The sequence below is a fragment of the Poeciliopsis prolifica genome, unplaced genomic scaffold (genome assembly GCF_027474105.1).
Source record: "Poeciliopsis prolifica strain line A6 unplaced genomic scaffold, Auburn_PproV2 SCAFFOLD098, whole genome shotgun sequence".
Lineage (NCBI taxonomy): Eukaryota > Metazoa > Chordata > Actinopteri > Cyprinodontiformes > Poeciliidae > Poeciliopsis > Poeciliopsis prolifica.
In genome coordinates, this window is record NW_026562473.1 from 647,137 (window position 1) to 673,443 (window position 26,307).

General features: G+C 39.8%; 1 protein-coding gene and 1 long non-coding RNA gene across 2 annotated transcripts in view; both read right to left on the reverse strand.

Annotated features, from left to right (window-relative positions):
• Positions 1–1,523: 1,523 nt before the first annotated feature.
• Positions 1,524–7,268, reverse strand: LOC129353846 (uncharacterized). Its single transcript, XR_008605091.1, has 2 exons — positions 2,481–7,268; positions 1,524–2,342 (listed from the first exon to the last, which is right to left on the reverse strand). It is a non-coding gene; the product is annotated as an uncharacterized LOC129353846 (long non-coding RNA).
• A 3,113-nt stretch (positions 7,269–10,381) lies between these two features.
• gfra3 (GDNF family receptor alpha 3) overlaps positions 10,382–26,307 on the reverse strand; it is a 43,097-nt gene continuing 27,171 nt past the window's right edge. The window contains exons 3-8 of the mRNA XM_055023286.1: positions 24,498–24,569; positions 22,632–22,986; positions 21,997–22,106; positions 20,224–20,358; positions 18,296–18,432; positions 10,382–13,049 (exon numbers count right to left, since the gene is read on the reverse strand). Coding sequence (XP_054879261.1) covers positions 12,828–13,049; positions 18,296–18,432; positions 20,224–20,358; positions 21,997–22,106; positions 22,632–22,986; positions 24,498–24,569 — 1,031 coding nt within the window. The 3' untranslated portion in view covers positions 10,382–12,827. The remainder of the gene's footprint in view (positions 13,050–18,295; positions 18,433–20,223; positions 20,359–21,996; positions 22,107–22,631; positions 22,987–24,497; positions 24,570–26,307) is intronic.

The window sequence follows — 26,307 nt, forward strand, 5'->3', positions numbered from 1 at the left end:
TTGTCTCAAATTGTGTTTCCTGGCTCTGGGTCAGTCAGTCAGTCAGTCATTTAACATAGAAAATGTCTTGATGACCCTTTGAATTCACATTTCCTTTCACTTATGTTGCCTTCAGTGCCAGTCACGTTGCAGAGTTGCAACACAGGGTAATAATAATTATCCCAAATTATAATTATAATCAAACTACAATGTCTTAAAAGTTCTTTTCACAGAGACATAACCAGATCTTGTGTTGGTTTCTTTACAGAGGATCAACCCAATATCACTTGAGTGTATCTACAGTTTAAATGATGTTTTTTCTTCTTTTTTTTTCCTGTCAAACAAAGTCTAAATTAGGAAAATGAACATTTCAAACACAGCAAATACAATACATATTAATGAAGATATTTAGTGTGACAATGATCATTAATTGGCACAACTGGAGTAACCAGGTCAAGATGTCACATGAGTTTGTGGTATCTTGCTATGATGCAGAGAAGCAGCCAACCTAGAAAGGTTTCCAGGTTCTGGTGATTTGCTGAATGGATAATTAGATTTTCTTTTTTTTAAGTGACGTTATCAGTAATGCACCCCTTACCTGTTGTAGACAGATGTCATAGTTGTGAGTTTGTAGAAAAACCTCAGAGTTTGTCATGGTGGAAACCCATGTAAGAATTTTAAGAAACTGAAAATGTGCAAAGCCCATGAATACAAGGGTTTTGTTTATTTGAGTCAAACACACTATAAAAAGCTGAGACTGGAAACTTCAATATCTTTCATTAGGTTATTTTTCCATAGCTCAACACAAATGAGTGCATAAATGTGAGATAGAAGCAACATTATACACAGTTTCAAAATTCACATAAAGAAAAAATGCAATGCAATTTAACTTTTTTGTCAGAGGGCCCAAGATTCCTGGCAGCGCCCTAGGATGTGAACAATCACATGAATAATATTAACATTTCAACCTCATCATCTATCAGCCAATCAGAGGAGATGCCTGCATCTCATTCAGGCATTGGAGCGACAAACCCCGCCTACTGAGGAGTGGCTATGTATGAGGCGTTTTGGGGAAATTTGTAGCTGGCTATTTTAAAAAGAGGAGCTATGAATTCAACATGTTGGAATAACTTTTTATGAACTGTGAAAAAAACAAAAATAAACCATCCTCCTCCTACAACATCCTGTCGTCTTCTTCAATGTTTCCACCAGTAGTAACATCTTGTTGTTGATCACATGAGACCTACGATGCAAAGAAGTTACAGCTATTGCATTTTGTAGCTTTGCAAAATGCATCTAATTCAATACAGCTGGCAAACCAACTCATCAACCCCAAACACTTTTTTCGAAAAACATGAGTTTTGAAATTATTGTGTTTCCATTAATTTTCATAATTTAAATTTGCACAATTTTAAGTACAATGGAAATGTAGCTAGTGTCTCATATTCTGCTGCATACAGAAATGGAAAAAAGAGAGAGAAAAACAGCACAAAAACCTTCACGATGTAAAAGAAAAGATAAGAAGAAGAACAGCAGACCCGGGGTAAAGAAAGGTCAGCTTGTACATTTATTTTATTATTCACAGGTGAATACAGCAGAGGCATGGAGTGCTTCATATTCCCTCTGGGCACATTCAGTGGGACAAAATGACACCGGATGATCGGAAATTGAAATATTTCATGCGAGGCCACATATATACTCACTGAGATACCAAGTTTTTAAAACAACACAGCTTGGAAACCCTCTGATCTGTAGCAACCAGGGCCAGCGCTTCCATCTCTTTTTTGCAGTCTTCTCCCTATGTGTGTGCCAGAGGGTCTGTTGAGGTTTGTGTGCTTATGAAACAGTCATCAACAGTTTGAACAGGCAAAATAAAGCACAGGCCCGGCAGAGCATAAGAAAATAACACACTAACATGGAACAGAGCGGGAGAGGCCGTCCTGTGGGCTCCGACTCCCTCGTACTGAATACTGACATGCTGTAGACAGGAAGCCGGGGGCAGTGGGATGGAGGTGGCAGCGGTCAATGTTCTTCAAAAGCATTTAGATGGAACAGTTTCTGGCTTCAGTGTAGAATTAGCAAAGGTTAACAGGTGACAGACTCAAACAGGGGTGACGGGTGAGGGGAGGTGGGGATTTGTCCGTCTCTACAGGGTTCCCCTCCAGTGACTGTCTCTGTTTGGGGGAGACGACTTTTGAAACTGCAGCCGCTCACTCATGAAAGCCAGCCTCATTTCCAAGTCTGTGACTGTTTGAGCCCATGTTTGTGCTCTCTTGCTTGGTGTGTGTGCATGTGTGTGTGTCATCGCCTCAATCTCCGCAGCGATGATGTCCCATTCAGCCAGGCACCTGCCGGGATAAGAGCTGGGGGAGGAGGAGGAACGGGTTTCACTCAGTGAGTCAAATCGGGGAGGGAAAAACATGAAAACGGATGGCGTGCCCCACCAGGTGCTGCTGGATTGAAAAGAATAAGACTTCCGAAGATCATTCAGCTCCATTTACCTTTTGGGATCACCCGGGGTGCAGCAGCCTAGGTGAGCCACGGGTATCCATGGCAACGAATTGCAGACAGTAAAAGGATTGTGCATCTGTTACGGCTGAAAAAAACAAAACAACAACATTCAGCTAAAGAGACAAAAAAACACCACGCAGATATCTCAAATAGCGATCCATGTGGGACGAAGGACAGAGTCTTTCTGAGAGTTCAGGAGGCGTGTGAGGGCCTCCAGCTCCACGTCTTGTCCTGCACCGTCTCTTTAAATGTTCAAAGCTGATCCCACTCAGAGTCAGCATGAGATGACTGGAGACTCCGTTAGCAGCATCAATATTCTCATATAGGTGTGAGGATATATGAATATACTACCAGAAATGCTAATGAATGAAGGGTAAAATAACAACATACAGCACACAATCCACTTTTTCTTTTTTTTTTTTACACAAATTGTTGTCTGAATTGATAATAGACGGTGCTTGATAGATCCGTTAACTGTTGTTACTGAACCAAACCTGTGCATGTCGAAGCATTTCATACATTAAGAACCGAGCCGGAACAGAACGGTAACACACTGATCAAAGACTTAACACAAAAAAAACACTTCATTCATAACAAATACAGGTCACGATACATTCTGGGGTTTACTGCTACAGTCTTGCTACAGTATGAGCAGAAGTAATTCATAATAACAAGCTTTAAGGTTGTTTTTTACATCCCTCTGAAGTTTCATCTCATTTATTTAAGGCGCTAATTCTGACTTGTCTCCACAGTGGTTGTTACATGGAGAAGTGGTGCTACATTCAGTGCTAGCTGACTGCGGCTAACTGACACCACAGGAAAAAAACCCATCAAAAAATAACACTGGATTTGAATTTGATTTGAGTCAATATAAATTCAATCAAAGTTCAAAAAAAGGGGAAAAAACGTGAGCGGAAACAAAGTTGATGTGTACAGTGTTCAACCACTTCAAAATAAGAGTATGAGTGTAAATATCCAACTATTTCAAGATTTTTTAACTTGCTGTCCTTTATTCAAATGAAATATTACAAAAGAGTCCAGTAAATCAGAGTTTTAGGATCTATATGGAAACATTTAGATTGTAAAATCTAAATGTTTCCATATACATTTGTGTTTAGATGCACTAAACATTTTCAAAGCTAAAAGCATTGAAGTGCTAAACAAGAAATTAGCTCCACTAGGAGCACATTGTTGGATTAGTGGAAGTTCACCCACTAATGGGTATTATTACTGGTAAATTTTATAATTTTTTTTGTATGTATTTTAAATCTACTTCAACTCAATTTACAAAGATCGGCCAAAGAAAAACCAAAAACATAAAATGTTATGAGACTAGTAAAATATAATGCTTTGTGTAATGCCCAAAATAGTAAACGATGTCAAAGTTTATTTGGGTTTTTTAAAATAAATTTACAAATATACTTTTGTAATAATAGATAAATAACATCTTTAATTCCTGTTCTCCACAGGAGATGATCTGACGCAGGACAAAACTTCACCGCGGCAACTAAAGTAAAAAATAAAGCAATCAAATCAGCAATGCTGAGGGTGTTTTATTGTAATGTAATTTACAGTATATTAGTGTCATAAGTTTAGTTGTGTAGCAGCTCTGTACATGAGCAATCACATAAGTGCCTTAAAAAAATGCTCTGACTTCCAGAGGGAACTCCTCTCTCAAATCCAGAGGGTTAAAGCTGCAGGACTGTGTGTCTGTGATTCTGTCTTTATTCATATGAATGATTCAGAAATCACAGTAAGTATGTTTTTGTGGATGTGAAATCAAAAAGGAAGGACGCAGTCTTTGTGTGTGTGTGTGTGTGGGTGTGTGTGTGTGTGTGTATGGATGACAGTTTGTGTGTCTTCTAGCACTGATGCGTCAGGACCTACAGAGTGTGAAATGGAGCAGGGAGGTTCAGACTTCAGCCGCAACTCATTGCTACACACACTCACACGCACAATCTGTTTCTGCCTTGATTTTCTACTCTTTCTCTGTTTTCCCCTCTCTCATCTCCACCCTTTCACTCATCCTCTCCCTCTTCAGTCGCTTACTTCCCCTGTTTCTGCTGTCCTTCCACATCTTCCACTTCCACTGTATCTCTACGTCGCTGCTTTATTCCACCGCTTTATCTGTCTGGATAAAGCTCTCCCTGCTGTGGAGTTTGTTTTTCCCTCTGCTCTGCCTTTATCTTCCGTTCGGATGCCGTGTATGAGCAGCAGCATGGAGGAAGAGAGGGAAACAGCATCCCCATGTCAGGCCAGTGATGGATTAGAATACTAAAATACTCGAGAAAGAAAACAGAGACTAGACGTTCAAATCTGACAGCATGCCTGTGTGTGTGTAGGTGCGCGTGTGTGCGTGTGTGTGTGCTTTTCTGCATGGAAATTCAGTGCGCGCTAATAGAACAATAAAACAGAGCGTTTGTTTTGGAGCACATACACATTCTCCTCCTCTCTGTTCCCCTCTCACCCTGGAGCCTTTCTCTCAGTCTCTCTCTCTCCAAGTTGATTTAACGCTTGACTTCTCTGCTTGTTTATTTCACTACATGTTAATGTAAATCACCAGTGTCCACTCCCTCCGCTCCCATCTACTCTCCCCCCGTCCATCCCTCTTGTCTTCCTGCCCTCCGGGTCTCCACCCGACGACAAAGAGCTGAGACAACAATTAAAATGAACAACAGGCCCCGGTAAAAAGCCATCGCCTCGGTCCCCGTCGGCCATGTCAATCAGACGTGTGCTCCCCCTGCTGATCTCAATTAACCCCCCTACTGGGTGGTGGGAGGTGAGGGAGGGGCTGACCCGGCTATCTTAATCTATGTAAAGAGAGGATGGAGGGCAGAGGGTACAGCAGAGACATAGAAGCTGGACTGTCCAACATCAGACCGTTCACATGGCTGCAGACTCAACAGAGCAGCGTTAGGTCAGTTCAGTTCTGTCACACACCCGGAAACAAAGCATTTCCCACTCCCGAAACTTAAACCATGGAGTTTGACTTTAGTTTTAGGTAATCAGAGGAATTCATAAAAATATATATTATGTTAAGACTCTACTGGTCAAAAACTAATTTTTGACCATAAAATGCAGCCTGACAATTGCCAGAAATAATCGTTATTGGTTTTGGAACTGGTGACTAAATTATGTATTTATATGTTTTATGTTGCTGAAATGTGCTGAACAAATAAACTTGATTGATTGAATGATTGATTGATTGATTGATTGATTGATTGATTGATTGATTGATTGATTGATTGATTGATTGATTGATTGATTGATTGATTGATTGATTGATTGATTGATTGATTGATTCTCATCACCCCTTGGTGCTTCTCCCATTGAGATTAGTTTCTCAAGATGAATTTCATTCGGGCCTTTCAGGGAACAGAAGGAAACATTGTAAATGTTGATTTTCTGCGCTGTTTTAGAATTGCAGTCTGCAGTTTAGGAAGAACAGTAGAGAAAATGAATGAAGCCGTTCAGTCCGCATTCCAAATGTCCAGCGATTAAAAGTAGAGCAACACGAATGCACAGTAATGATTTAAACAGGCAATATTTTCATAAAACCAACATTAGTGTGACATTTGCTGTAATGTTTACAGTTTTTTGGGCCAGTTGTTTTCTGTTTTTTGGTCAATAAAATGCTTTTAGTTCATTTCCAGCAGCAAAAACAGGAATCTTCTTTTTAAGATCTTGACTATGTTCAGCCAGTGTGATGGGTGAATGAGCCCAAGTGTGTTTCTGAGTAAAGAGTAGCAGGATTTTCAGGGTGTCTTTCTATGAATTGAAAAGAGAACAAAAAGAGGACGAAAAAAATCTTTGTGTGGTACTTAACACTTACTTATCTTCCATTTAGACAGATCTAAACTTGCCATGGAAACCTAATTTGAAAACACAGGAGCCGTACAAACTAATTCTTAGGGCCACGCATGGCACCCTAGACCTCATTAGAACTTGCTCTAGTTTGAAGAATTGAGAAAAAATGTATATTCTACATTACATTCATTTTTCTCATTAAGAATTAAATATGCATTATCACATGCTGAAAATGTGCTGAAAACTCTGCATCAGACATGCTGATGTCTGATGCAGAGTTACTAACTATTACACACAATCGGTTTATTTCCCACATGTTCAGTTAAACGCTGTAGACACCATCTGGAGGAAGTGTCAACAGGTTGGGGAGGGGCTGACGCCATGACACGGGCTCCCTCTAAGTAACTAAACACTTAATCTATTATCTGACCACAATGAACCTGTGTGTTTTGTTGCTTGTTTGTTAATTAGAAGTTTTAACCTCCAAATAAACAGCGTTCTCTGCCTCTGAGATCGCAACACAGTTGACACTTTAACAAAGTGAAGGCAAATTCCTGGAGAACTTTGCATTCTGTGGGAAGATTGCTTTCAATGATGGACAAAGTCTTTGTGTGAGGGCCATGTTGGGTCAGAAAGGACCTTCAGGCAGGGTGTGTTGCTCAGCAGCTGAGCCTAACACAGGGCCTGAGCAAGAAGAAAGGAAGGTTAAAGAACCTGACCCCCCTCTCTCATCCTTTCATTCCTTGGCAGTGTTTCCTTCCTGGCTTCACAAAGAAAACTTTTTCTTCCTCTTCGTCTTTGTTGTCGTTCCTCCTCTATTATCCCTTCTCTTCCTCTTCTCCTCACTTCACTTTACTAGCACTTACTTGGGGTTTATTCCTTTTGAAGAACATAAAAAGGGAATAAAATGGCAGAAAATTCTAAAGATGATTCTCCAATTATATAATTTAAAAAAATAATTGTGACATTTGGCCAGGAGTTAGTTGTGCTTTTTTATTTTGATTTCAGAATTCTGCAGTTGCATCTAAGCCATGGTGTTTATAATGGAGATTCACACTCTTTATCCTCAGGGACCAATTTAGTCCTGCTGAAGCCCATTAAAACCACCTGTCATATTCAATAAACTAGAATATAGATTTAAAGTACCTCTTGAAAATAACAACTTTTAACAACATTATCATGTTTTCATTAACTGTAACAGGAAAATCATAATAATTAGTCAAAATGAAAGCTGGGAAACATTCAATTGATAACACTGTGTGCAATCAATTTGTATAATGTCTTATAAGTGATAAAGTTTCTAAAATAAAATGACTTTTCAGTAATATTCTAATTCATTGATGAGCTACTGTAATCATCCCAATGCTCTATTTCTTATATATATATATATATATATATATATATATATATATATATATATATATATATATATATATATATATATATATATATATATATATATATATATATATATATATATATATATAAAAAAAATTCCCTTCTCACCCACCGCGGGTGGTTCTTATCATCTGAGCTCGGGTCCTCTACCAGAGGCCTGGGAGCTTGAGGGTCTGCAGTATCTTGGCTGTGCCAAGGACTGCACACTTCTGTACTGAGATGTCTGATGTTGTTCCTGGGATCTGTTGTAGCCACTGCTCCAGTTTGGGGGTTACTGCCCCGAGGGCCCCGATGACCACAGGCACCACTGTGGTCTTCACCTTCCAGGCCCTCTCCAGTTCTTCCCTGAGGCCCTGGTATTTCTCCAGTTTCTCGTGCTCCTTTTTCCTGATGTTGCAATCACTTGCTATTGCTACATCTACATCTGTCTGTCTGGATCTGGAAGTCCCACAGGATCTTAGCTCTGGTGTTCTCTACCACCTTTGGGGGTGTTTCCCACTTTGATCTCGGGGTCGGAAACCCATATATATATATATATATAGATATATATATATATCTATATATCTATATATATAGATATATATAGATATATATCTATATATCTATATATATCTATATATATAGATATATATATATAAACACCAGAGCAATAGAGGCCCAGATCTACCACACCAGACAAGACCCAAGGTGTAGGTTGTGCAAGGAGGCCCCTGAGACAGTCCAGCACATCACAGCAGGGTGCAAGATACTGGCAGGGAAAGCGTACATGGAGCGACATAACCAAGTGGCTGGCATAGTGTACAGAAACATCTGTGCAGAATATGGACTGGAAACCCCGAGATCAAAGTGGGAAACACCCCCAAAGGTGGTGGAGAACGCCAGAGCTAAGATCCTGTGGGACTTCCAGATCCAGACAGACAAAATGGTAATGGCGAACCAACCAGACATTGTCGTAGTGGATAAACATCAGAGGAAAGCCGTTGTGGTAGATGTAGCAATACCAAGTGATTGCAACATCAGGAAAAAGGAGCACGAGAAACTGGAGAAATACCAGGGCCTCAGGGAAGAACTGGAGAGGGCCTGGAAGGTGAAGACCACAGTGGTGCCTGTGGTCATCGGGGCCCTCGGGCAGTAACCCCCAAACTGGAGCAGTGGCTACAACAGATCCAGGAACAACATCAGACATCTCAGAAATGTGCAGTCCTTGGCACAGCCAAGATACTGCGCAGAACCCTCAAGCTCCCAGGCCTCTGGTAGAGGACCCGAGCTCAGAGGATAAGAACCACCCGCGGTGGGTGAGAAGGGAATTTTTTTTTAATATATATATATATATATATATATATATATATATATATATATATATATATATATATATATATATATATATATATATATATATATATATATATATATATATATATATATATATATATATATATATATATATATATATATATATATATATAATATTAATAATCTGTGTTGTTATGAATTATTGACTGTGTTATTATAGAAATTATCCTGTCATTCCACTTATGACTCCATAAGCATATTGAGGATCTTGCATAGTTTATGTTTTGTATTGAAAAAACTGCGTTGTCATGACAAAAACAAGATAAACATCTATAATAAAATGTTCGTATTATAAACTTTTTTGAGCTTCGATAATGAGAAAATCGTGGACTCAAAGTGAGACAGGAAGTAAATAAATTGAGTTGTTGCATTAGGAGTTCATTCTGCCTCCATTTTCTGTCACATTTTCTTCTAGTTTTGTTCGTTTTTCCTCCTCTCCGGCTGATCATGGGTCATCCTCTGCTTTCTCTATTTATTCGTATCTGTTCTCTTCTGAAACTGTTATATGACCTCACTTCCTTTTTTTGACCTTTTGCAGTTTTTCTCTTTTGTTTTCTCCTGTGTGTCTCGTTCTTCTTGCCTTTTTGTGTCTTTTTCATTTCTAAATGAGTAATAACCTGATTCCATTAGTCTCCACAACCTTAAGCTATGAAGTACCTTTTGATTTAATTTGAATTAATTAGTGAATTAATTAATTTTCTCCATAATTTGCCTTTTCAATTCTTCCTAATAACTAGCTCCATTGTTGTCTCTTATAAGTTTCTGGAGTCTTTCTCATTTCCTTCCACTCTTCCTCTCCTGTTATTCCTCTCCTCTTCCTCACTCCTCTTTCTTGGCCTCCACTGTCACTGCCACCAGTAAGATGGAAGTTAATTTCACACACTCCCCAGGAATAAGGAAAAAGAACAAGAGGGAAAAAAATTATGTCAGCAAAAGATTTATATGACACAGAAAATCAAGAGCCTGCGATTCTCTCTGCTGTTTGTGCTCCAGGGTCCTTTCTGTTCTCACTATAGCACACTGTTTCTAAAACTGCCTGATGTACACCTCCCTCCACCACACACACACACGCACACACACACACTCCTCCCACCCTGCCCCCTCCACAGGAGCCTGTCAGATGATAAAGAGATGTTGTCAGGGACTGATTATCAGCCTCCCAACTAAAAACAAGTAAAACATCAAACACACAAAGACCACACAGGGACTTGGCCTTATTTTTTTTCTTAATTTCTCCTTCATATCTTTCTTTCTCATAGATAGTTTTTTTATTCCAAGTTTTTGTTTTTTTTTTCTTTTTTTTTTTCTTTCTTTTTTTGCCTGCTGGGCATCAATTTGATTTGTTCTGCCATTTTATTTTAGAGCTCATATTGTTTCTTGTGTATTGTTTTTATTATGACGGCTTAATTCATATCGGCGCCTGTAGCGGCCGGGGCCCCGGTCCTGCATCACATGGGAGGACGACGGGGACAGCAATAGAGCAATAAAGCCAGAAAGAGCTGCATCGGCTGAACGTGTGAGGGATGGCGGGGGGACTGTGTGTGCAAATGTGTGTATGCATGTTTTTTTCAGTGCTGACGTGGGTGGGAATGATGAAGTGCTAGAGTCAAATTATAACAAAGGACATTTGCATGTTTGATGCCTGAATGCTCGCGCACAAACACACAGATCACCAGCCTGCTGCCTTACGCTCATCACACATTGAGCGTTTGTCACTCATGCTGGCTGGAGAGTCAAGAGAACTCAGAATATCACTGCAACAGAGTTCATGAGCATTAACCCCCCGTGGCCCCGTCCCTCTCAGTCATGTTTAGGGTGACCCATTCACACTCAGTGGGACCAACAACAGGCTCTGACCGAAGCTGTGGGGTTTCACATGCGACCTCTTATAAACCAGTTTATCTGCATGAGTTTAAACTAGTGGTGGGACTGGATTCAAATTTTTAATGAAGTTAATTCCAGGGTAATTGCATTTTAATTGAAGACTATATACTGACAAAACAGTTAGCATTTCACGTCAGAAACCCCTTTTTGCTGCTAAATTACAGAATAAATAAACATGTGAGCTCAGCAACAAATATATTTATAGTTTTTTTCATTTATTATTTACATTTTCCAATGATCAGATTGTAGCAAAGTGTTATTCTATTCATTTCAGGAACTCCTGATCATTCATGGAGCTTCTATAGAAGCTGACATTAGCGATAGCATCTGCTGTGGCTACATGTATAGCATTGAGAGGCTATTTTAGGATTGAATAGCTTTGTTGAAAGGCTAACTTCTTTTAGCAAAACTTTAACACAACTACAGTCTTTTCCAGCGTCCAATCAGATCGGTTTTTGAAGCAAAAATGAAAACCCCATTGGGCCGGGCAAAGCGTCTCTGTGTTGCTTGTGCGTAGCAGAAACACATGAATACATAGACTACACTCGAAACTTGTGTATGTACAAAACAAAAAGGTCATTTATTGCATCAAAATTCATATCTTATCAATGTAAATAATTAATAAAAATGAACTAATTAAAATACTTATGCAGTGGGACAAATGAATTCTACACTAAAGATATGACAATATTTGATTTTATGAGCTTTCACATGTTTTTTATTCCATTCATTTTGGGATGGACAAAAAAATCTTCTTAGACAGACACCATCAATAGCTCTTCCCATACAATTCAGCTTTCATACAAAAATAAAAATAAATAAATGAAAATCTGAAACTGCTGTGTCTTCTTTGGCCACCGTTACTCTGCCTTACCAGAAACGAAACTGAAATATTTCTATGGCCATACCTATTTGGTTTTTCTTAATTTTTTATAAGAATTTGAAAGTTTTCTCAAAAGTTGCATGACAACTGGATGGAAACATAACTAATGAAACCCAAAAGTCCATCGCTGTAGGGTTTCATTTTCCTGATTCTAGGCTTACAGAAGCACAGGTAAATTAACTCGCCCCACTGCCGTCCTGCTCGGCTCACTGGAATACAGAGGTTCCCATTTTGGAATTAAAAGCCATAATTTTAAGGAATTCAAAAGTGATTTCCCCGAGGCAGACTTCTATATTCTCCTGCATTTGGGGGAGTGGAGAGACAGCTCCACACAAGATTACACCCTGCCTGGTTTTCTAGCTGTAACTAGAATTTAAAACTGAATGATAATTACTTAAATATCAGGGCAAATTTACACAATGTGCTGATTTTAAATAAATTAAATAAATCGCTCCATACTAAACCTTTAAAAACTCTTCTACCCATTTTCAAGCACATGTGCCAAGTTTGCAAATTGCAAAGTGCTGGTGGTAGCCATTTTGTGAACACTTTGCTTTGGCTACTTGCTTACGCATCAGCAGATTTCTGATGTTTAACTTAAGCTAATGGGAAGCAGCCATTCACAGATGGCTGCTTCCCATTGCTTGTTTGAAGTTGGACTGATCCTGTCAGTCCGACTTCAAACAAATCTGTGTCCTCATTTTAAGTACATGTTGAAGTATGCTCACTGGTTATAGGTAGCATGTGGAATACCCTCTGCCCCCAGTGGCTGCAATCAGAGCCAAATAAATCAAAAGTGCCATTTGTCATGTTTGGAGTGAAGAACGAAAACAAAGACAGGAGTCAAGAACAAAGAAGATGCTTCTGACAAAGAAAAGCAAAGTTCATTTCTTCCTACTGTTTCTTGAACTCTTTCAGCAATCAGACCAGTGTTATTTGCAGAACCATTTGATGTGAGTGTGTACATGTACGAGTGTGTATATGTCTGTACATGTATATTCTACATATTGTTCTACCCCCAGCTGTGGGCAGTAGTTAGGAGCAGAAGGAGCAGCAGTACTAGTTTAGTGGGGCTGGCGCTGGGCGCTGCAGCGCCCCCTGCTTCAGATGAGCCCAGGTTGGAGATGGTGGCCCTCTCCGAGTACAAAGGGATCACATCAAACTGGCCACCTTCATCAGCCTCCTCCTCTTCCACCATCTGTGTCAACTCCTCGTCTTCCTCACTCTCGACCACCTGTTGGGATGCATGCAGTTAGTGAGAGCTGCAGCAGCATTTAGCAGCTTCAGTAGATTTACATTATAGTTCTGGGATCAGTTGGGCACGACTGATTTTTACACGTTTGTCTTTTAAACGTGAAAGTACCAAAGCTTGACATTTTATTATACAAAAGTAATATTTCTCTTGATTTGTGTATAATTTTAAATCCAACTTGCCATCAGTGAGTTTTACTCAGTGAGTTGTTTTTTTTTACTCACTATACCGGGGCATGTCCGGTCGGTGAACAGACAAAATGAGCAACAACTGGACAATCCTTGGACAGGGGCAATAAAAGGCCACTCCAAAATGTCTAATTTTGTCATAAGACATAATGTCTCAGATGTCGCAAGGTATGCTGGAGCATGCCATTGGCATATTGGATGCAGGGATGTCCACTAGAGCAGTAGCTGCACAGCTCAATGTCCATAATCAGACCATTGGACATTTAAGAATTTGTTTCCATCTGACTGGCACTATTGCAAATTGACCTCATCCTCGTGTGACCACTCCAGTGTAAGATCACCACATCCGGCTCGTCCATCTCTGGGATTGGTCAAGACCAGCGGCACACACAGCCAATGAGACTATTGGTCTGCACATAGATGCATCACACCTCAGACTGTCTGTAACCAACTATCATGTTCAAAGGACTGTCTATCCACTACAAATGGCCAGACCACGATGATGTCAATGCTCACATGAAGATCAGTAATTACTCAAAATATAGTTTGAGTTCGTCTATATATTGCATAACCCAAATGTTCATAAAATGCTTATATTTGACGTGGGGCATTTATATTTTTGTTCAGTGTACTTGGTAGTTTAGTTCAGTGTTACAAGCATAGTTAGAGTTTGACTAAAGACTGAAATGTTTTATTGACTTCAGATGTTTTGGCGAAAATAAATGTTCCCTTCATTTATTGAAACTGTTGAAACCAAAAGTTTTCATACTCTCAATAAAAAAATAAATAAATGAACACTTTAAAATACATTTGTGACATTTTGTTTATTACTGTGTCATTGTGCAAATAGAAATAAATGTAATAATGCTAACCTAAAATAAGAGGCGTTTGGTCTGATTTAAATTCAAACAGTGAGAAAAGGTGTGTATGTTTTTTTTTAATTTAGTATGTGTAAAAAAAAAAAAAAGCTTTCTATTTCCAATGTGCAGAGTCACGCTCCATGAGTGCTGAACGACATCTATTGTTCTGAAATACTGCACCTCATCAGGCAGGTAGTCATAAAATAACAGACTGAAAGATATTTGGCTGTTATTTCTTGTCCCTCAACTTGACAATATTTCTCTAAATTACTAACTTTGTAAATAGTTGCCTTTGGCACTTTGTAAATAGTTGCCTTTGGCACTTAATAGTTAATAGTTATTCTTAGCCAACCCACATGCATTGCTGTATAACATTCTCTTGCAGGGTAGAAAGGTCACGGTTGTTAGCATGCTATACTCTGTCACAAAAGGAAGGATGTACGTTTGATTATTTGTAAGAGAAGATCCTTTGGCCGACTTCAGAAAGTTTTGTTTGCAGTATGAATTAAATGTGTTCCTTTTGATCACAGTCTTGATGGAAATGAGTCGGTGCAGCATTGAGCCTGTTGTTAGTGTTGGGGATTCCCAGCTGTTTATCCTCAATAACATGCAAAAACATCTGGAGCAGCTCAAGGCGCATGCTAGGTACTGTTAATTATATACCTCTCTGTCATTTTCAGTGAAACACTGCCTTTGTTTCACTCATGGCTGACTTTATGCAGGTTCCATCTCTGACTTGTGTTATTTGTTTAATTATTTTTGCTGTTTAACATCTTGTCAGACAGTTACAGAAGACATAAACAGGCCAGGGAGTTTTGGCTACAGACACACGCCGTGGTTTAGTGTTTCCTCTAAGGCTGTGAACGATGGTAATGCATACGATTAATCTGAATATTTCAAAGCATTAACATTAAATGGCACTCATTAATCGAATGACCGATTCTGAGCTTACAGCCTCCCTCCTGCTGAGGGTTACCAAGTTCAGAGCAGCATGTTATGGACTCAACACATGGGAAACTACAAACGACAGTGAAAGGTGAAAGGTTTTCATGACAACAGACAGCAACAAAAGTAGAATATTTTCAACTTCCTTGTGTTGCTGGGCGCTACCCCGGGTGTAAACATGTACATGTATGAGCTCGGATGATCTCAAGCATGAATCACGCCGGTCGGCCGGCTGGATAAAAACAAACGGCTTTTGCCTCATCACACAAGATCCAGAGGAAACAACATTTCTAGATTAACAATTAAAACAAAATGGCTACCTTTAAACATACCTAAATATAAAAATCTGGAAAACTGAGGATCTCCAGACATGATTGGTTTGAGACAATAAAACATTTTTTTTTTAAATATGCAGACAGCAGGTGGTTTTTGATACAGGCTATGTTGGCAGTTGCCCAGGGTGGCATCAGAAAGGGTTGGGGCACCCAATCACTGAAATGTAATCTGTCATTTGGCTCCTGAACAAGTTTGCTACTACTTGTATGGATGTGTAGCAACAGAAACATCATCATGATTCATAGCACACAGAGTAAGTTTCCTTTGATAGCTGTTCAGTACTGGGAGACGACATTACCAGCTTTCTGCTACAGGAAAAAAATCAGACAATTGTTTGCATTTTAATTTTGTTTTAGGGGGATGTAAGAACCACAAATTAATATTCATATTTCTAGCTGACCACATAAGGGATACTAATTAATAGTGATTAATTGTGATTAATCGTGATTAATCGCAGCACCAGAGTGTGATTAATCTGACAAAACTTATTGACTGACAGAATTAAAAATAAAAATAAAATGTCAGAATTTCCTTCAACTCTTTCAGGAGAAGCCTGAGGCGTCCCCAGGCCAACCCAGAGACACTCCCTCCACCGTGTCCTGGCCCGTCCCCTGGCCCGTCCCCTGGCTCGTCCCCTGGCTCGTCCCCTGGCCTGTCCCCTGGCCTGTCCCCTGTACCTCCTCTGAAACATCTCCTGATGGAGGTGTCCATATATGTAAAACTCTAAATTTAAATTCTAAAATGCAAAATTCTTTTTCTCAGATCAGTAATTCTAATGGGAAGGTTTATCCTGATTTAATGGTAGACATTGAGGAGAATGTGTTTTTTTATACAGCACCTGTCACTATCTGTTTTCTGAAACCATCACAAACATTCTATTCATTGGTTATTGAGTTTCCTGCTCTTTCTTTCCCCTTTTAGAAAGGTAATCTCTAGGACTTCTGAATGGGAAAAAAACTCTAAGAGAAAAGCAATTCTGCAATATTTTGTTTCCTGTCAAAAGGGGGAAACACAAACACACTTATCTGCAAAAGAGACAATTAACAGAGCACTAGTCTTCCCCTACCTTCTCACATTTATCTGTATCCACTATGAAAATGCAGAATTTGAAGCACAGAAAAGTTTAAACTCTTAATTTGAAGCATAAACTTTAAATTCCTGAGAGAGAAAAAAATCCATTCATAAAAAGGACTGAAAGCTTTTCAAAGAGACCAAATGAGGATCTGAGTGACAGACTGATGAGATGAGGACCAGTTATAACCACAGGAGGCTTTAGGAATTTGAAAACAAAATCAAAATGAAAGACAACGGCGAACAAATGCAGGGACTGAAAGTAGGATAAAGGAATTGAGGGAGGAACGAAGGAAGGAAGAGGAAGAGGATTTCAGGGGGAGAAAGAAAAACAGACAGGAAAACAGGCAGGTGACATATGGGTATGAATAAATTCATACTAATGGAGCAGTCCTTCCAACAAACACCTCATCTAATCTGCTCACTGGGAGAGAGACAGAGACACACAGGGATGGGACGAGACGAGAGAGCGAGCGATTGGAGCAAAGTTGGAATTCCCTCCTGTCTGCCGGCCCAGATTATCTCTGGCAGCACGGCACGCCTGGAGCCGGAGAGTCGGGAGCCATGGGAGATTGTGGTCCAGCCAAGGCAGTGGGATCCAGGCCAGTGATTGGATTGGACCGGGTTGGACAATCCGAGCTGGACAAGGGCAGCCAGGAGCCAGGGCTCTCAGACCGTAGGTGTTCCTGCCGCACTTCAGCATGTGTCTGTGCCCACGCCACAGTTTGCACATTAACAGGCTGGCAGACGGAGAGCAAACAGGACTGGAGTGAAAACACCACAGGGCCAGAACTCAGCCATCACACAGAGACTGGTGGAATCTGATTGGCTTTAAAGACAAAGTCAAAGACAATCTCACAATGACTGTTTCTCGGCTAACACGAAATAATCAGTGGGAAAGAAATGAATGGCATCCTGGGATCCTGTGTAAAGTTAATCACAAGTCTCCGGTTTCGTCCAGCAGCAGACTGTGTGCTTGGCAGGTTGAACTGTTGTAAAGTTTACAGGAGGAAGGATTTCTATTTGTTTCATAAATAAAGCCATCACTATTCATAGCTTGTCTGTCCTGATTTTGCCATGAGAGTAACTCAGACATGCTCCCTGAACATCACAAACATTATGTGCAACAAATGATAATGATTTATGATTTTTGAGATAAGCTGGGAGCTTTACAGAAGTGTTAGGTAGAGGAGATGAAGCTTCGGATGGGTTTCTGCTTTAACACACATCAGGTCATAAGTGATAGTGTGTAGAACATTGATTTAGAACATTGATGTAGAACATTGAACAACACTTGAAGATCATTTGATCTTCAAGTGTTGACCATGTTCACACAGCAACTCAGCTCCATTTTTTTTTTCCCCCAAAATTTATTTTCTCTTTCCCTGCAGCCACATTTTCATCTTTTCCCCCACAAAAAATAATCAGATTTGTGTCACTTTCATATGCAGAACTAATTCTATTATGAATCCAATTTTAGATTGAATGGTATGGAATGGAATCTCCTGTCTGCAAACATTTTCACTGAAGAATCTTTCAATTGGTGGTGTTATTGTCTTCTCTTTTTGTTGTGAATGTTTTGTAAACTCTTTGTGCCAGACTTGTCCAGGATTCTCTTGTAAAAGAGACTTTGAGTCTCAGCGGGGTGCTCCTGGTAGAATAAAGGTTAAATAAAAATCAAATACATTCTCAGGTGGCTGTGGTCACTAATCCCCGCAAATACCAGAGCTCCACTATATAGGATTTATAGTCCATGTATTCTGGATTCTACACTCTATAATCCCACCAACATAACTCATTTGAAATGTGAACGTGATTATATACTCACATCATTGTTGAGCTCAGGCAGGCGGTTACTGTTCTGCTGCTCGTCCTTCTGGACCAGTGGAGACGGTCTGGGAGCGGGGAGCTGAGTGGGGTCAGAGGGCAGCAATCCGGGGCTTCCCATCCAGCTGATGGAGTTCCCTGTCCACACACACATCACCACATCACCTCTGAGCAGATGCGGGAAAAGAAAACCCCCAACCTTAGGAGCCTGAAGCTTAGTGGGAACAAAGATCCCGGATCCCGGCTCTTCAGATTCAGGGTTGGAATGAAATCAGAGCAAACATCATGATTAAACGTTAGCTCAGATGGTCAGAGAAGGGAAGTGGGAGTGTTTGCTGCGTTGGGGCTAAGGTCAGTGCCCATGTGCGTGTGTGTGTGTGTGTGTGTGTGTGTGTGTGTGTGTGTGTGGGGGGGGCGTGTGTGTGTGCGTGTGCATACGCGTGCCTGTGTGTGTGTGTTCGCTTTTCCAGCCTGTTATATAGCATCTGAGTGGGTGTGAACCAACATATCTATCTGGCAGGTTTATTGTTGGAGCCAGCATCAACTTGATAAATCAGTTTTATGGGAGGTGTCCTGACGCATTGATCCGGGCTTTAGTGTTCGGACAAACAGCTCAGTGTGTATCGATAAACCCACCTGACAGCCGCTGTGACTGACTGACAGGTGCAGGACTTGGTGTTCCCGCTCGCCTCTCAGAGCCAACAGGCTCCTCGTGGCGGTGAGAGCCTTTCAGATGCTCACACTGGAGCCTGCCGCTGCCATAAAGCTGCAGAGTGCTGCTCACGCTGTGAGAACGGCTGCAGGAGGCAGCCACCCAGCCGCATTCAACTGCCACCGTGTCAGAGTCACTTTTACATTTGCTCTCCTTTGAGCTCTTTCTCTTAGGAAAGACAAATAAATTATGTTTTCTTAGCTCTGAATAGTCAAATCACTGCATTGAAGGAAACATGGTTTTATAGTGAACTATTTTCAAACACGCCTGCAATACCACGCAGAGCGTCATGGGAGACTGAGAAGCATTTAATCATGTGAAATGATTTTCTTCTCCTTTTAGGCTATGTTTCAGCAGAAACACAGGGCAGCTTAAGAAATGCCTTTAACAAAATCAGATCCTCACAGACACAGAGGGCATGTATTGGCAGCTCAGCTGAGAATGTGAAAAAAGCCTTAAAACAAATTCTTATTTTATTTCAGTAGCATAATCTCACACTAAAAAAATGTAGAATTAATTATTTTAACTACATTAATTTAGTGGGAAAAACATGTAAAAAAAATACAGAAGTGTCAAAATATGTACCTCTTTAAATCTCCCAACTTCTATATTAGTCACACCTGAATATTTCAGATCATCCAACACACACTGAGTGGCACAATCCTGGAATTCAGACCGAATGAATGAATGAATGAATGAATGAATGAATGAATGAATGAATGAATGAATGAATGAATGAATGAATGAATGAATAGAAATCAGGTAGAATTCTACAATAAATCTTTGAGGGGGGCCAATACTTTTTTGTAGTAATATTTCTGGTGGAGGACTGATTGTACTATCAGGCATTTTTTAAATAAATGCTATTGAGGCTATATTTTTTTTTCACTCATCTTTTAAAAATGTTCAACAATAACTTTATTTTAAGGATCTTTCTTTAGCAGAATTGTTTAAACACTCAGGAAATTCTCTCAATATAATGGAATAATACCTTCAATATTTACTACTGAAGATATCTGCTGTCTTCAATAGTAGATATAACAAGTTCAAACTGGACTGAGGAAACATTTGATGTGAGATCAGCAATTCAACTGTAAAATACTAGTGTGGTATTATGATGTGTTTGGGTGAGATCTAACAGGAACATGAACCTTTGAAGGGCTCGCTAACAAATCTGGGATGAACAGACAACATCAATCAGCACACAGCGGACTCACGTAGGCAGCTGTTGTGGGTGAAAAGCCGCTGCAGCCGCAGACATTCCTGCCACTGGTTGCCACTGCCTTCACAGTTGCACCACAGCGACACGTCAGCAGAGTTGTTGCTGATGTAGTTGGGAGTCATAATGGTTCCTGCAGGTCAGAATATCAGCTCAGCATCAGTGTCTGCGGATCCCCTGGATGTTTCTCTGAACACGCTGGATTCGATACACATACTGTAATACTGATTGCTTACAATCAAAGAACGGGGACTGTAAGTGTCTGACAGGATGCGAAGAGTTATGTCGGTCTGAAAGCTCTGAGTCCGATCCAGAACTCGTCCATCACCAACAGAGCTGGCAGAAAGCCACTCAACACTCGGCCATCCACATGCGTTTGTCAGCTGTCATCTCTCTTTACACTCTGTCTGGCCTCTCTTTACTTTGCTGCCCTGGCCATCTATCACACACCCATCAACTCTTTGCAGAGATGATGGGTTTTTTCTTCTCGCTATTTTTGCACAAATTCACTTGGCGTTGCAACAAGAATGCCACAGTTATTCTGGGTCAATTAAGCTTTGCTGATTTTTTTGGCTTCATACTTAATCTTGAGTTTTCCAAGTCAGCATTCCCATGAGACAAAGTTTTATTGCTACTAAATCAAACCATTCCATTATAATGAAGCCCATCATTGCCAAGAGAGAAGCGGGCTCTACTTTACCGCATTAGATCGCCTTTATTCAATTCACAACTTGTTCTGTAACAATATATATAAAGACAAGTCTTGCGATATTTGAAAGTTAATGTTGAAATAAACATGCTAATAGCTCAACGTGGATTTCTGCATTCTGACAGATGTCTCGCAACAATTGTACACATCACAGCTGCTTCACTCATTGTGATGCTTTCATCAAGAGAAACATCCTGCTGGGTAAAATACTCCTGGACTGAGGCTGATTAACTAAGCAAGCAAATAATCACATAAAACATAAATTATTAGGAAAAATAATCCTAATCAAGCAAACCTTCCATAAATTTAAGTGTTTATAATTTTAAAAGAAAACTAAACTCTCAAGATTAACTTAATACAATTTGGAATAAAGCTGTAACATATAATGTCAACACTTCCAATATGGCAGACTGGGGGAGCGGCTGGCCAGCACATGTCACGACATTTCTGTAAACTGTTCATATCAATAGTGAACGTGTCAGTTTTCTTTCTCAGTTTAACCTTTATCAGAAAGGCTGAGAAAAGACAATCAGCCTTTCTGTCATCACTGCATTAGCAGATGATCAGCCATGATCAGTGGGATGGGAGCAGCCACAGCGTTGGCCTGGCACTTCCTCCACTTTACTTTGAGAGCATGGGAAATGTTAAACACAGACTTTTATTTTTACTGATATGTGTGTGGTTTGTTGACATACGCACGTTATATTAGCTAAGAATGTTTTTTTTTTTTCGTTTTTTTTTTTTTTTTTTTTTTTCAAAACTAACTTCATACATATACAGGGCCTGATTGTCACTGGGTGAGAATCAGAGTTATCAAAATATAATTTTATTCTCTTTATTAGCAGCTGAGAATAAAAGAGTTGATATTGCAGTGGCTTAATGTGACTTTTTTAAAATACAAAAGAATAAGAAGAACTTGCTAAGAAGAGTTTTAAAAGACTGAACCTGGACTTTTAGAAAAGTAAGTGTCCGGTTTTCTCTCTGTGGTTTTTTGGCTTGAAAATCTTCTACTAAGGCCAAGCAACAACATGAACATGTGATGTGTGCTCTCTTTGTCGGTACCTATAAGGCCAGCATAGGCTCGGAGGCAGAGGCCTGTTGAGTCTTTCAAACATCCACTGGCTGTCAGATGAGATGGTTGGCAGTTACTGAGGAAATCAGCAAGCCTGGACCTGGCAAAAACACAAACAGCTCGACATCAAATGGAAAAAGTGGGCAGAAAATTTAGGTGAATGATTTTAGGTGTGCCTGAATTTGGGTTAGACAGAAAAGTGTTTTTAGTTCAGTAACATTTTTCTCCACAGAGTGACAGATTCTTGTTTATGTCCAAATTAATGTGTCTCCTTTCATTTCTGTGTTTACAGAACCGTTTCTCTCTCATGTCAGGTGGAGGCGGCAGCAGCAGTGCAGGGGCAGATGCTGTTTTGAAAGCTGATGTCAGCTACTACACTTAAAGTTTGTCCAGAGTGAAAAAAATGGAAAATATCTGTGACATTTATAATATCACCATCATCTTTGAAGGAAACATTGTGTTGAGCTCATATTCCTAAAAACTGACAAATAAAAAAAAACATCTGCCCTCTTTACCAGCAACTAGAAAAATGTAATAATTGTCCACACTCTTAGAAAAACCCTAAAAAGTACGTTCACTGTCATTGGTAATGTTAAACTACCATTTAGTTAGTCGAATGTCTAACCTGCACAGGTCGTCTCGGCGACAGAAGCTCTGCTGGTGGAGGCAGTTAGGCTGCAGACTCTCTGCATCCTGGTAGGAGCAGGAGGGTACAATGGTTTTTCTCCTCCTCTCTCCACACAGGGTGTTGGTGCAGGGGCAGAATAGGACGCCGAGGCTGTATTCCTCTGGTACTCGCTCCAGGAAGCGTCTGAGGGCCCGGTGGCACTTGTACTGGTTGCATCGGCTGGTGTTGGGTATTGGCTTTGTGCAGGCCAACACATATTCTGATCGAAGAGCACCGCACTTCTCATACAAGCCGCAATCCTGAGCTGCTTTCAGGCACTGGTTCTCACCATCCAGCTGCATGAAGGACGAACCTAGAGGGGTGAACATGGAGAGAATGGGACAACAGCCAGCAACTAAATATAATTCAAAAAATGATATGATATTCTGTATTGTATATCCTGCTTCTCCATTGTAGCCTGTTTGCTTTGGATGTAGAATAACATTTTCGATACATATTTACCAAATGAGTCTCATTGTATTTAAACTTAATTGAATTGTGCTGCATAAACTTAATTATTGTTTAGATTTAGCTGTTTCCAGATACACATTATGTTGGGCTGTGGTTGCCACGAAATAAATTTTGTGTTAACTTGTACTAGATGTATACCTTTACAGTACTGTTGCAGTTGTTATTAATATATATGCATGTCATCTGTTGCTATGGTTTCTCAGTTTTGTTTGTTTTTCTTTATTTGCTCTCTTTCTAATGGTGTAGGAACAGACTTCTTAGCTTTTCAGTTGTATTCGCTATATCATGATTCAAAAACGTTTACACATAAAAATCTTAAAAGTGCGGTGTGCAAAAGAATTCAGACATCTTTTTTCTGAGTGCAACTAATTCCTGTCAGATGTTACCTGAGAACTGCTAAGCAATCAATCAATTAAGTTTGTTTGTGAAGTACATTTCAGCAACAAGGCAGTGCAAAGTGCCATACATCATAAAAAACACAAAAATACAAAGTTATAAAAGCTGCCTGGTCAGCTCTTCCCCAGAAATCTGGGCTGCCCTTGGTCACTCTGCCGGAACAACTGGGCCGTCCAACAATTGAGAAAACCAAAAACAAACAATACATTTTTGTTAATGACATTATAAAAATCATCAATTCACATTAAATGCATCAATCGATGTTTCATTTATTATGAATCAGAAGCAACTCTAACCAGCTGGGTTTTCAGTCTAGATTTAAAGGAACTCAGTGTTTCAGCTGGTTTTCAGTTTTCTGGAAGTTTGTTCCAGATTTGTGCTGCATAGAAGTTGAATGCTGCTTCTCCATGTTTGGTTCTGGTTCTGGATGCAGAGCAGAACCAGAACCAGAAGACCTGTGGGGTCTGGAAGGTTGATACATCATCAGCAGATCTTTAATGTATTGTGGTGCTAATTATAAACTAACAACAGTATTTCAAAGTCTATTCTCTCAGTGAAGGACAGTAGAACTGGTTCATGTTCTCTGTATTCCTGGTTTTAGTCAGAACACCATCAGCAGCGTTCTGGATCAGCTTCAGCTGGAAGATTGATGTTTTAGTCAGAACCTGTTGCAGTAATCAATGCGACTAAATAAACACATGGAGGAGTTTCTCTAGATCTCACTGACTTTAGCCTTTAAATCCTGGGGATGTTCTTCAGGTGATAGAAGGCTGACCTTGTAACTGCCTTTATGTGGCTCTGAAGGTTCAGGTCAGAGGTCATCACTGCTCCCAGATTTCAGCCTGATCTCTAGTTTCCAGCTGTAATACCTGAAGCTGTGTGTTGACTTGTTTCTGATGACTGCTTTTAGTTAAGCTTTATATATTTCACTCCATATATAGAAAGTGGGCATCTTACCGGACACTAAAGAGGCCATGCGAGAGTCAATCATGGAGTCATCATAAGGTGATATTTCCAGTTCCTCCCTTCCTGTGGAAAAAGGAGGAAAAATCAAAAATTAGCAAAATGAGGATCTAAATTCAGCAAGAATAGAAGCAGGTTGGAAGGAATAAAAGTAGACTTAGACTTAGACTTGTACTTTATTGATCTCTTGGGAAGACTCCCTCAGGAAATTGAAGTTACCAGCAGCTTACAAGCAGAAAAGTGGCACACAGTGCGCAAAATACAAAAGAATACAAAAAATACAAATTAAATACAAAGGTACACACTAAACCTTAAATTAAGCAAAAATAAGCAAGTAATAAGAATATAAATAAAATATAAATAAAAAGTATAAATACAACACAAAAGAAAATATAGGAATTTGGCAGATAGGTTGACCAGTGATATGGTATTGCACTATATGGTTTGGCCTGATAAGGACAATTAATGGAGAAAACTGACGTAAAACAGAAAAAGCATCAGTTCACCCATATACACATCCAAAGTGCCCCATTATGAATTAGAACAACATTTAGTCTGCCAACCACAGAACCACAGTCAAACCAAAACAAGTATGTTGCTACTTTAAATCAACTGGAAACAAAGAAAAAATTATTTAATTCATTCATCCATCCATCCATCGTCCGTCCGTCCGTCAGTCCGTCCATCCATCCATCCATCCATCCATCCATCCATCCATCCATCCATCCATCCATCCATCCATCCATCCATCCATCCATCCATCCATCCATCCATCCATCCCACAGAAGAAGCTCAAGTCAGTTGATTGAGTCCATTATCTTTATTTAGGACCATAGATAAGGTCAGAATGTAGATATAAAAGCAAATTACGAGCTTTCCATTTAAATTCTCATTCTTCTTCACTGCAGGACGGCGTTTCAGATGAGGTCAAAATATTCAATAAAAATCATCTGAGAAAATATTGAAACTTCAGTCAGAAAAGTCTCCCCAAGTTCCCAGCCTGAGTCGTTCTTATAATTCACATGGACCACTGTCATAGAAAAGCCCAGAAATTACACCTATAGAACATAATGAATTTCACCAAAATTCAACAAAGGCATAGGCTAAAAATAATTCTGAGTTTTATGATTAATTAAAATGATCTGAACCCAATGGAAAACCAACTCAGAATATAAAGAAAGCCTAAAATTTACTCAAATACGTAATCTGTCACGGATCATTGATAGGATGTCAGACATAGCTGTACTTGGCTTAACTCTATTCTGCTCTGTCACCAAAATAAACGACCCTGAGATTTATTTAATTAGATCTGCAAATTAAGCAGGACTGTGTATTTTCCAACAGCTCTCTGCTGAACATGTTCTTCCCTGGAGCTAATTGGGAGAACAAAGACCTCCGTCTGCATTTCCTACAGAGCAGAGAGCTCCCCAAAGCTAGAAACATCCAAAGTGAAAAATGCTACTCACTGACTTGGTTTTATGAGTTCCTCATCATAATTTTGTACAGGTGGCAAAGAGTAATCACTGGTGTAGATAAACAGACATCCACTGTGCTGGCTTTGATGAATTGCTCACCTCTAAATGTTCCCTCCTGACATACTTTACAGATATAACTCCTGCACCATAGCTCCATTCAGTCCTTTATATTGTAATGTCTACTGACCAAGTAAATGCTGACCAAGTGGAATACATGAGAAGGTGACACTGAAATCACTACATTCAGATTCAGAGAGCAGATACTGACTTTACAAGTGTTGAGTATTTCTTCAATATTGGTAGCCTCATCTGACACATCTGACTTAACA